The following is a 13283-nucleotide window of genomic DNA, read 5'->3' on the forward strand; positions in this document are numbered from 1 at the left end:
TTAATGTTTAGTTTATTGAATTTTAAGGTTTCCCAATCAATCATTAATCCATGACCAAGTTAGATATGATGATCTAGGACACATAAAGATAAAGCAACCATTTTTTTTTTGTGATACAGTTTGTATAACTAGGTGTTATGTTATACTAGAGCCTTGTGTTGCTAAATGATGTTTTGTTTGGTTTTGCAATACAATTGCTTTATCAACAAAATCAAACAATGATTCTAACAAGTTTTTTAGATAGATTAATTGATCCTTGGTCATTGACTCATATTTTATTTAACTGCTATTTTAATAAAATTAAAAAACTATTTTTATCAAAAAAAGTTATTATCACAATTATCTTGCATAAGAAAGTTATTATCACAATTATCCTGCATAAGAAAGTTATTATCACAATTATCCTGCATAAGAAAGTTATTATCACAATTGTCCTGCATAAGAAAGTTTTAATTTTAAAATTTATTTTAAAAAGAAAAACAGTTATATTTTATAAAATTTTTCTTTTTACTTTGTTTTCAAACTGTAATTCCCATTTTGCAATGGAATTCTCAATCTTTTATGTCTTATTTGACATTAGCTTGACAACAATAGCATAGAAATTCTACTTTCATCAATAAATCAGAAAAAGCCATTTTTATCAATAAATCTACAAAGAAAATATTATAAAAATTTAATAATAATAAAAATACTTAAATTTGTAATAGATTGCATAATTGGAAAAATGTTTTGTTAGTTGAAAAGTGTTTTATATTCATTATCCTTTAACATGAAATAAAGATAAAAATTTTGCAACAGCACGATTGCGGTGGGCCAATACGGAACCAAGAGAAGGGTGCTTAGAGGAAGACAGAGTGGGAGAGTTGAAAAGGGACAAAATAGACAACGTTGATGTAAATTATCAATATGGTATAAATGCTGTATAAAATTTACTTCTGGCTAAGAGGCAGAATGAATAAATATTAATGAAATTTTATATATGCATGCAGCAAAACAAATGTTTTATAAATTTTTTAACTTTCTACTCCCCTCCTGTCAGCTACCATATTTACTCCACTCATTAGCTACCAAAACAAATAGTTTTATAGATGTGATACACTTTTAAATACCAGCAAAAATAATAATACCTTTAAAGTTAACATAAAATCTTTAATTTTACCAAACTCTTCTCCACATTTTAAACCATTTTCCTCACGAATTGCTTTAACGTTACCATGCTTATAGAAGTCTAATGCATAGCTGTTAAGCTTGTAATTCTTGTTTTCGAAACCATTTTTCATTAATGGAATTTCATGTACATCTGTGTAAACCTTAAAGGTATTGAAAAAAAAATAAAATAAAGAAATTATTAATTGACTAATAATTTCATAATAATTGCAGTGATATAGTTAATAAATTGCGCAAAAAAAAAATCTATAAAATTATTGAAACAATTGCATTATTTTTAACTCAAGTAATTACTTCGGTAAATTTTAATATTACTCTTGGTAATTTTGAACAAGGACACCATAAAACAAACTTCAAATATAATTTAATAAATAAAAATTCTAATAACAGGTGCTATCAAACAAAATATCTGTTTAATAAAGGTAAATATAAAGAATTATTAAGTCAACACTTTGTTAAATATCTGTTAAATAAAAGTAAAAAGAAAAAATTGTAAAGTCTTTAAACTTACTTTGATATTTTATTACTTTTGATAAATTTAATTTGGAAAAGAGTATAAAAACTTAAGCATTGAGGAAAGCTAAATAGTTCAAAATAGTTATCAATCTATAAAAAATGTAGATCTCTCAATATCCACAAAATAATCAAAATATTAGAAAGTTAAAATAATTGTGGTTAATAAAGACCTAAAATTAAAGTTAGACACATTTTTCATTTCAGTATTTATAATATATACATATATACATATATATATATATATATATATATATATATATATATATATATATATATATATATATATATATATATATATATATATATATATATATATATGCCATCAAGGTACTCTTGTACATATATATATTATATATAAATATATATATATAAATGTGTATACATATATATATATATATATATATATATATATATATATATATATATATATATATATATATAAATATATATTTATACATTTATATGTGTATATATGTGAATATATAATCATATCATAAAGGTTTTATGATATGACATATCTCTTTACACTCGAACTATAGAGACTTACCAATGACTTAGATATAATTAACAGGTAAAATCCTTAGTACAAATTTTCAATATTTATAGATAATTCTATTACATGAGGTAATAGAATTAGGTATAAAAAAAGTGTAGACAACAAAGCAAAAAAACAAACAGTTAACATAATATTTTCTTAAATAGAAAAGTGGACGAATCGAACTATTTACTGCAAAAAAATTCCAAATGCAAAAAAATAAACATATTTTAAATTCATATAATAAATATATGTAAAACAGTGAAAAGCTGTTAAAAACTGATATCTACTGTTATTAGACAGACATCTACTGTTATTAGAAAGATAATAAAAAATTAATTTGTAAATAAAAAATCTTTGTTTAGAATTTTATTAATTATTTATTATGTCTTGACAACTGTCAAAATATGCTTTGTTCGAAAAACAATTCTCCTTTGTTCTAATGTACTTCATTTCTTCCCTTGGTGTTCACTGCTTGTGTGTGACCATTCGGCGAATTTTATATGTGCTCGAATTATATATATGCCAAAGTTTTTAAATAACATTGGGCCTAGCCTGTAAGGGTTAGTGTTATGGTCATCGAGCACGACTATTTTCCAAATCACGTTTCACAGTCAAGAAGTTGTTTGTCTCTGGAAGACGCATGGGCTAGTTTTTTAGTCATAAGTCAGTTATAAATCCGTGCATAGGTGTTTAATCCATCATGGTTTTCTGGAGTATGACTGGGGTGGCTTGGTGTAGTTAAGAGATAATTCTTTTACGCTGGTTACTAACAGCACAAGACTCTATTAAATGACACATTACACCTATACACCTTTATGCATATACAGCCTGTTTACATCGCTTGTATGCTATTTGTTCTTTTATGTATGTATGTATGTATGTATGTATGTATGTATGTATGTATGTATGTATGTATGTATGTATGTATGTATGTATGTTTGTATGTTCGTATGTATATATATATATATATGTATGTATGTGTTTGTGTATGTATATGTATATATGTATATATATATATATATATATATATATATATATATATATATATATAAGAGCGATTCTTTTTGACTAGCGGCTTTTGACATGTTTTGTGATGGACGTCTTTTCGTTGTTGTTTTGTTATGGCCTCAAAATCGCGTTTAATTCGAACTGTAGAGAAAACTTTGTTTTTTCGGAATTTTGATTTTGATATTGTCTCAAAGTTACCTTTAATTCGGACTGTGGAGAAGACTTTACTTCTGAACGATATTTTTTCCTGCTTCGTACATTGTTTTTATTTCGCGACTTGTATTATTGTTATATGACCCAGAATAATTTTTTAACCACTCATTTGGCTTAAATTCTTCCCTTAGGCATTCACTGCTTGTGTGTGACCATTCAGCGAATTTTATATGTGCCAGAATTATATATATGCCAAAGTTTTTAAATAAATTAATTTGTAAATAAAAAATTTTTGTTTAGAACTTTATTAAATTGTGCAATAAGTTACATCAAAGTTTCATATTTTAAATAAATATTTTAAAGTAATTATATAATTAGTAGAAAAAAGAGTTACCTGATTTCGTACTTTAGATATGCGATCATATGGAGTGTACACATTTGCATCAGAATGACTTGATGTCCCAACAAAATTTGAGCAACATTTATTGTTGAAAGATGATTTCCAAATCATTGATTCAATTGTATTTTCTATAATTTCCATTTAAAAAAAATTATTAAAATAATAAACAAACAAAAACATTAAACTTTTATTTTTTCAATTTAACCTAATTTTTATTTTTATTGGTTTAAAGAACTCTATTTCTAATACTTCTATCAAAAATATTGTTCTAACAGAAACTTTAAAACATATATAGAGTTATTTTAAAAAGTTTAAAAGAATTTTTTTTTTTTTAAAAACATCATCACTTCTTACAAGGCTGCAGGCAACCATTATTAGAGAAGAAAGTTACTGGAAGAGAAAAGATGAAGTTTATAAAGCAAGATTAACTGATGACTTAAAAGAATGCAAATTATATGAATCAGGAAAACAAGACAAAGGGAGTGAGTTCCTAAGACCTGATATTTGAGGAAAAAAATTGACAAATTTGAATTTTTTGAGAACACTTGGGAACAGCCACAGTAAAAAGATGAGACTTAATTAAATGACAGGTATAACGAGAATGAATTTCAGAAGATGACACAAGAAACCCTAGTTCTTTTGAGCAGCACCCATTATAGTATTTACAGAAAAGATAAAAAGAAGCAACATGATGTTATAGGGTCAAATCATTATATTTCAACCAATTTGAAAAAAATTTTGAGGGTCACCATCTCTGATTTTCCTGATTTTTATATACTGTTATGTGCTTCATGTAGACTTCCAAGTACAACGGTTCAGAAATTATAGCCTTAGAAACATGACACATAGGCCCCTCTCGATTTAGAAATGGTCAAAACAGACTACTTTAGAGTTGCATAACTTTTTTCTCACTTTCAACAAGTAACTTATTTTTTCTAGAACTATTTTCTGGATAGTTTTCACATAGGCTAGTTGGCAGATTAGAGGGGCACTGGTTTCTAGTAACACCATTCAACCTTTGATAATTGAAAAACAGGTTTATTTAAAAATGCTGGCATTTTTGGTGTGGATTTGACAAGTTTATAATGTTTGCATTTTCAGATAGTTGGGTCTAATGGTCTTATATGCTGTTAATCTTAGATCAAAACAAAGTATTAGAAAAATTTACAAGCATCTTAAAGTGGACATTTTGCTTTTAGATATATTTGAGTTCTAAACTGCGACAAGGTGCCTATATTTTGCCCATTTATTGCAGACAGTAGTAGCTAGTCAGAAAACTTATCTGTATAAACTTGTGGATAAATAGAATAATGCTACAGTTAGTTTCATTTTGACATATTTTAGCAATTTTAGGATTTTTCCCAAAGTTGAGGAGGTCATAATTTTTCTCTAATTTAACACAAGTTAATAAAAACCACTTTTTTAAAGAGAGAACTATCCAGAAAAAAGTTATAGAGAAAATGAGACACTTGTTGAAAGTGAGAAAAAAGTTATGCAGCTCTAAAGTAGTCTGTTTTGACCATTTGTTAATCGAGAAGGGCCTATGTGTCATGTTTCTAAGGCTATAATTTCTGAACCATTGTACTTGGAAGTCTACATGATGCACATAACAATATGTAAAAATCAGGAAAATCAGAGATGGTGACCCTCAAAGTTTTTTTCAAATTGGTTGAAATGATTTGACCCAAATAATGATTAAAGTTTGACAATGCATTTTGCACTTTATCTATAAAAGAAAGGGCACCATTCAAATATCCGCTCCAGATATGGCAACACCATTCAATACAAGGACTGATTTGAGAGTTATAGAGATAAAAAAATCAAGAGTAAAAAAGTGGCTAGCACAACAAAGAGATGCAACCTTAGCAGATGCTACTTTACAATAGATTTGATATATGATTCCCAAGAAAGGTCAAAAGTAAGAAATAACCCTAGAAAACGAAGAGTAGATTACTCATCAAGTACATTACTGTTCATAAATACAGGATGATACAGATTGTTGTGATAACGATTAGCTGAAAAAAAATGAGTTTTATCTAAGTTAAAGTTCACCACACACTATAAGTCCCATGCTGTAGCAGAAGTGAAATCCTTTTCAAGCTCAAATGCCCCCTCCAAGCAATAAGAGAATTTTGACTTCTTCAACAACACAAAAATAAATGGTAGTACCATCAACAAACAAAGCCACTTTAGAAGTAAAAATTTCTGGATAACATAAATATAAAAAAGTAAAGGGCTAAGGATAAAACTTTGAGAAACCCGTTAAATTACAGAAAATTAAAAAGAGTGATGTTCATTGAGGACAACTTTTATACTAAGATTGGCAAGAAAGGATTCAAAAATCTTAAAGATGTTGCCTGATAAACTGTAAAAAAGGGGTTATGGAGAAGACCAGAATGCCAAACTTTATCAAAGTCTTTAGAAATGTTGAGGGCGATGGTCTGAACCTCTTTATATCTACCTAGTGCACAATAAAACCTATCATTAATTACTGTTAACAAAGCAGTCGAATGAGAAGATTAAAGTTCATACTGATGATCAGAAAGTAAGTTATTAGATTTAAGATGAGAGATTAAGTGCTTGTTAATTAAAGACTCAAAAACCTTGCTTATGATAGGAAGAAGACTAATGGAACAGTAGTTAGACGAGTCAGATTGTTATCCATAATTTTAGAAAATTGGAATAAAAGATGTCACTTTCCAGCAGAATAGAAAACAAGACTTCAATAAAGACTTGTTAAATAATTTTGAAAATATAGACGACATCTCCAAAAAAAACTTCTGCAAAACTATAACAGGTATGTTATCTGAACCATAAGCTGTAGAAGAGTCTAAGAAGGAAACCACTTTAGATACAGAAGCTAGAGTGATTCGAATGTCAATCAATAGATCAACCTGTTAGTTGGCTATATCATGTAGGATGAGATAAGTGAAATCAAAAGTAGAAATTTATGAAAAGTTCTTAACAAACAAGTTAGTTTTGTCTTTAGGTGAGGTAATAAAATCTGAACCATGAAAGAAATAAAAAAAAAACAGATTTGCCTTATTATAGACTCTGTTAATGATTCTCCAGAAGTCTCTGGAGCCTAGTTTTTGACATAAAACACCAGGTTTTAGCATTTGAAAAGATCTTTTTGCAATGGTTTTTAGCAATAGAAAACAGACATCTGTTTCTGGAAAATTGTTTTGTCAATAGATAATGTCAATTCAGGTTATCCTGCTACTGGTAACATGTAACCCAGTACAATCTGCTTTATGTCCTGCTGCCTTGTAGGATACACCTTTTTAAACAAAGGCTAGGAGATGCCAACTCCAACTTAAAATACCCCCTGCCTTGGGGCTCTTGGTTGAGTAAAGGCTAGAGATGGTGTCTCGATAAAAATACTCATCTTGGGCAGATGTTAAATTTTTGTTTTTTGTTTTTTTGTTATTCATTTCCTCAAGGCCAAGAAGGCCACTACAAATGAGGAGGCTACTTAATAGTGGTTATAACCCTCTCTCAACTCTATAACTCCGAAACACAAACCTTGACAATTAAGGCCATTGTTCAGAGAAACGAGCGCGGTACTACCAGAGACATGGTGGGGATCGAACTCAGAACTTCTCGCTTATGAAGTGAGTGCTTTACCACTACACCACTACCGCATTAATATACATACCGCATTAATGCATCCGGCTACTGTCTTGTAGAAGGCCTCCTAGGCAAAGATTTAAGGGATAAACAGATTCTATATGTTAACCAGCCTCGCACCCTTCCTTCATCTATTAAACTGGCGCAGATGTATTTTTAATACATTGCTTCCAGTTAAGGATGTTGAATGCTGGTTCTTTTTAACTCAATGCATGGGTTTTGCTTGAGTCTCTGTTTTTATGATTAGGCAACTCATTCTATTATCTCCTGATGAGGGTACAGCTCTAAAACTCAGTTTAATGGTTCTGAGGCTGGCTGGTAGTCAGGTTTCCCGAACTCTGTGGTAGCTCTCAGAGAGGCTGATTCCATCAGCAGCAGAAAAATATCAAAGTATTAATAGTGCCATGTTGCGCATAAATGGTGTCCCTGTTTGTACTTTTGGTGTGCATTGCGGAGGCCACATTTGGAGCTCTTTGTTACGGCTTAAGGTTTATTAATAGTAGGGAAGCAATTCCTTGGGCTATTAAACAGTGTTCTGAGTACTATCTATGCTTTAAGTCAAGTTCTTCAACAAATTTAAAAATGAATAAAGTACCAAAAACTGTAAAACACAAAAAACCATCATCGTCACTAAGTTCTCTAAACCTATCATTCACTAATATTCGTGGTCTTCGAAGTAACTTTTCTACTGCTAAGTCTTATCTCTTGCAAAGTTCACCAGACCTACTTGCTCTTTGTGAGACTAATTTGAGTTCAGCTGTCTCATCTTGTGATCTTAGTGTTGATGGTTATCTTTCTCTAATTCGTAAAGACTCCAATAGTCACATGCTTGGCCTGGGCATTTACATTCGTAAGAATTCACCTATTGGTCATGAAACTAGGTTTGAATCCACAGACTATTCTTTCATGTGCTTTCGTTTAGCACCACTTCACTCTATTGCCTTTCTATTTGTTCTATATCGCTCTCCTTCATCTCAAGACTGCACTCTTTTTGATGTTATTTCTGATCATATTGACCAAGCCCACTCTCTTTATACATCAGCTAATATAGTTGTTGTTGGTTTCTTTAATGCTCACCACTCTGAATGGCTTGGCTCTAGTGTCATAAGCTCTACTTATGTCTTGTTTCTGATCCTAGTCAGTGCTAAGTTTCTCCATTCACCCTAAAGTGCTTCTGATCCTAGTTTGATCTCTCTAAAACTAATATCTCATTCTTCTTCGTCACCTGAATCCCCCTATTATCGTATCTCTTACAACTACCTTAAAGCTGACTGGGACTCTTTTCGTGATTTTCATCATGATGGCCCTTGGGTAGAAATCTTTTGTCTACCTGTCAACCAATGTGCTTCTTACATAACTTCGTGGATTCAGACTGATGTGGAATCTTTTGTTCCCACTTGACAATTCCTCACTCTCCTCCGTGGTTTTCCTCACACTGTGCTGCTGCGATTGCCAATCAAAACCGTTACTTCCATATCTATCAGCAAAACAATTCTCCAGAAAACAGGCATCTGTTTATTACTGCTAGAAACCATTGTAAAAAGGTTTTGTCAAACTTCAAATCCCGCTAATTTCAGGTCATTAAATCTCGTATCTCATCTCAAAAATTAGGCTCTTGCGACTTCTGGAGAATCTTTAATAATATTAATAATAAGGGAAAATCTTTAATTCAACCTCTCTTGTATGGTTTAGACTTTGTCACCTCACCTAAAGACAAAGCTGAATTGTTTTCTAAAAACTTTTCATCAATATCATCTCTTGATTCCACTAGCTGCATTCTACCTGATATTGCCAACAAACAGGTTTATCCATTGCTTGACATTCGTATCTCTCCAGCTTCTGTATCTTAAGTGATTTCCTGCCTAGACTCTTCTACAGCTTGTGGCCCGGACAACATACATGTTATTGTCTTGCAGAAGTGTTCCCCATAGCTATCGTCTATACTCTCAAAATTATTCAACAAGTGCTTATCAGAGTCTTGGCTTCCAGCCTGCTGGAAAGTGGCATCTGTTATCCCTATCTATCAAATATTCTGGAGAGCGATCTGATTCGTCTAACTACCATCCCTTTAGTCTTCTTCCTATCATAAGCAAGGTTTTTGAATCTTTAATTAACAAACACTTAATTTCTTATCTTCAATCAAATAACTTAAATTCTGTCTATCAATATGGATTTCTATCTTCTTGTTAAACAGCTGATTTCCTAACAGTAATAACTGATAGGGTTTATCGCCCATTAGATAAAGGTGGAGAGGTTAAGGCCATCACTCTTGACATTTCAAAAGCTTTCGATAAAGTTTGGCATGCTGGTCTTCTCAATAAGCTTTCTTCTTATGGTGTATCTGGCAACATCTTTCAGATTATTGAATCCTTTCCAATCATAGTATAGAAGTTGTCCTCGATGGACAGCATTCTTCTTCTTATTCTGTAACTTCAGTAGTTCCTCAAGGTTCTATCCTTGGCCCTATACTCATTTGAATTTACATTAACAATCTTCCAGATATTCTCACATCTAAGTTGGCATTGTTTTCTGATGATACTACCATTTATTCTTATCGTGATTGACACTCTTTGATTGCTTGTAGGGGGCATTTGAGCTTGAAAAGGATCGCACTTCTGCTACAGTATGGGGCTCACAGTGGCTAGTAAACTTCAATACAGATAATACTCAATTTTTCAGCCAATTGTTATCGCAATAAATATGACTAGTCAAATGTCAAAATTAGTTGACTTAGAAAAATCGAAGAGTCAATTTAATGGACTATGAACTTCCTACTACATGACTATTGGATTTCCTACTAATTTTAATAAATTTCAACTATGGATTTCCTACCAATTGATTAAAGTCGATTCAGTCAAATAAAATATTTAAAATTTTTATATCTTTTCACTTCAATTTTTTCTTTTCAATCTTTAGTTTTTGATTGTTCATTTAATAAAAATAGTACATATAACTATAACTATTACCTCATTTTTTGTTTACTCTCTTAAAGTTTTAACTAATTCATAGCATGTTAGCATTGTTTATACCTAATTAAACTTTGATTATGTATTTTATTCATTTTTTTTTACTCAATGGTTATGATGTTCATAAATACTTTTACACAGAGTCACTGCAAGCTTGCTTGGGGCAATATTAAGTTGTGAAGCGCCAAATCCAAATGTCATTCATCTATACAAATACATTGTAAATATGATTGTAATGACTTTTTTGATATATAGCAAGTATTTAAGGCGGTCCCTATATCATTTGTTTCTGAGAATAAATTGTCTGGCTGTCCATTTAAAAAATAATGAAGGAGAGAAGGGTATTTAAATGGTTTGACATAAAAAAATAGAAAGCGAATACAAATTACTTTACTATTTTTATTAAAATTTATTTCAAGAAAATAAATTGTTCCCATACTTCAATTAAATCGACTTATAGTTGACTTAGTTGATTTCAAAAATGTAATAGTCAATTTAAAAAAAATAGTCAATTTAGTTGACAGTCGATTTATTTAACAGTCGTAGCACCACTAAATAATTGTCCAATTTTAAAAATAAAATAAAAAATTCATGTTTTACAGAGTAAATTTCAATAAATATATTCTCGCATGATCAAATATAAATTTCCAGAATATTTGAACCCAATAAAAAGTTTTGCAAATAAATGCTGTTAGTTAAACTTTTAAACTTTTAAAAGTAAACTCATTCGCTTCCAGTAGCTTTAACAATAATCTTTTCGCTACAGTTAATTGCTACAGTTATTACATAATTAATTATGTTGTTGGTCATTTATTTTTGATGTTTTAAAAAATACTAACTTTTATGTCTGCATTCAGAAATTAATTCCAATTTTTTGTTTAGCAAGTTTTTATTAATTCAAATGAGTAACAATTTCAAATTTTTCTTGTAAATATAGAATACATTTTTTGAAAATGTGATTTTATGCAGGCGCAAATTTTAGAATATAAAATAAAAGCTTCCCAAAATCTGATAGGTTAGAACAATCTAAAATTTCATTACACACAGTACCAATTTTTAAACTTTTTAAACATAACAGTTATTCTACAAGATAGCAACATTATTGAAACAGATATTTTTTGTAAACCTAAAAACTCTCTTGATTATCTAAATTACAATAGCCATCACCCTAAACATACAAAGAAAAATATACCTTTTACATTAGCTAAACGGATCATTTGTTTTGTATCTAATCCAACAAAAATGGAAATCAGACTTCAACAACTAAAACAAATTTTTAGATCGATGCAATTACCCAGTAAAAATCGTAATAAAAGAATTTTTAAAGCTCGCCTACAGAGACCAGCACCTCAAAAAAGAGAAAATAACAAAATTATACTTTTTGTTACTACAAATTTCGCAAATATCAATTTTGAAAATTTGTTAACTACTCTACAAGGTATTATGAAACTGTCTGTTTTAGACAATAAATTAAAATCAGTTTTTGAAAACACTTCTATCGTACTATCACAACATCAACCAAAAAATGTTTTAAGACACATAAGTACATCTAATGAAAACTGGTTTCCTTTTAATAGGAAACCAGTTTTCATTAACAATGAATTCAAAATTTTAAAATAACGGGTGATGCGGAAGTTATCGGACAAATCCTAATTTCATTATTTGAGCATAATAATTAGTTTTTGTGCTTTTATGCGTAGGCATAAATGTTCTATAAAATATAAACTTTATTATTTGAAACACAAGTATTTAAAATGAAGTTAAACGCAGCTGAATGAGAATCTTTTTGAAAGCGACTAAAAATGTTTTTTGTAAATAAACCTAATATAAAGAAAAAAAAAATCATAAATCATTTTGAAAAGGAAGGATTTGCTTGAAATACAATATATGATAACCTAAAAAGACTTGAAACTGTTCAATTGTTTTCTGATAGAAAGCACCCTGATTGTCCGACATCCTGGACTAGAGAAAAGAAAGCCGAATTAACGAGACTTGTCAACAATCGAAAAGGGGTCAGTCAGAGAAAAATAGGTATTAAATTTGGTATAAATCAATCGACAATTGGTCGTCAGTTAAAAAAAATGAATATTAAATATAGAAAACGTGAAAAGACTCCAAAATACACTATAGAACAACAAATAAAGGCAAAGAAAGGAAGCAGGAAACTAGTTAACCAACTCTATAACACAAAATTGCTTCTAGTCATCAATGACGAAAAATACTTTTGTTTTGCAGGGGACAACATGCCTGGAAATTCTGGATACTACACAAACAACAAAAAGACATGCCCAGAAAGTGTTCGTTTTATAGGAAAAGAGAAATTTCCAAAAAAAATTATTAATGTGGATAGCCATATCTGACCGTGGTATGTCCGAGCCATTGTTTCGCACTTCCAAGGCTGTAGCGATCAATTCATCAATCTATATTAATGAATGTTTAGAAAAACGACTTCTTCCATTTTTTCACAAGTATCATGGAGACTTTAACTATTTATTTTGGCCAGATTTAGCAAATTCTCATTATTCTAAAGATTCTCTAAATTGGATGGACCAATATGTCTATTACGTTGATAAAGAATCCAATCCCCCAAATGTGCCTCAGCACGACCAATTGAAAATTTTTGGGGACATTTGGCACAGAAGGTTTACGAGGGAGATTGGCAAGCTTCAACAGAGCAAGTTTTGATTGATTGCATTAAACTAAAACTATAAGAAATTGTTTTAAACTTTTTACAGTCGCATATGAAGGGCGTCAGAGCAAAATTGAGAAAAGTGTTCGTTTTATAGGAAAAGAGAAATTTCCAAAAAAAATTATTAATGTGGATAACCATATCTGACCGTGGTATGTCCGAGCCATTGTTTCGCACTTCCAAGGCTGTAGCGATCAATTCATCAATCTATATTAA

At 30.2% G+C, this 13283-nt stretch overlaps 1 protein-coding gene across 1 annotated transcript in view; it reads right to left on the reverse strand.

Annotated features, from left to right (window-relative positions):
• Window positions 1-13283, reverse strand: part of LOC101241668 (probable ATP-dependent RNA helicase DDX60) — a 71924-nt gene that overhangs the window by 6529 nt on the left and 52112 nt on the right. Inside the window, 2 exon segments of the mRNA XM_065806312.1 lie at window positions 1128-1310; window positions 3777-3910. Coding sequence (XP_065662384.1) covers window positions 1128-1310; window positions 3777-3910 — 317 coding nt within the window.

This window comes from Hydra vulgaris, chromosome 09 (genome assembly GCF_038396675.1).
Source record: "Hydra vulgaris chromosome 09, alternate assembly HydraT2T_AEP".
Taxonomy (NCBI): domain Eukaryota; kingdom Metazoa; phylum Cnidaria; class Hydrozoa; order Anthoathecata; family Hydridae; genus Hydra; species Hydra vulgaris.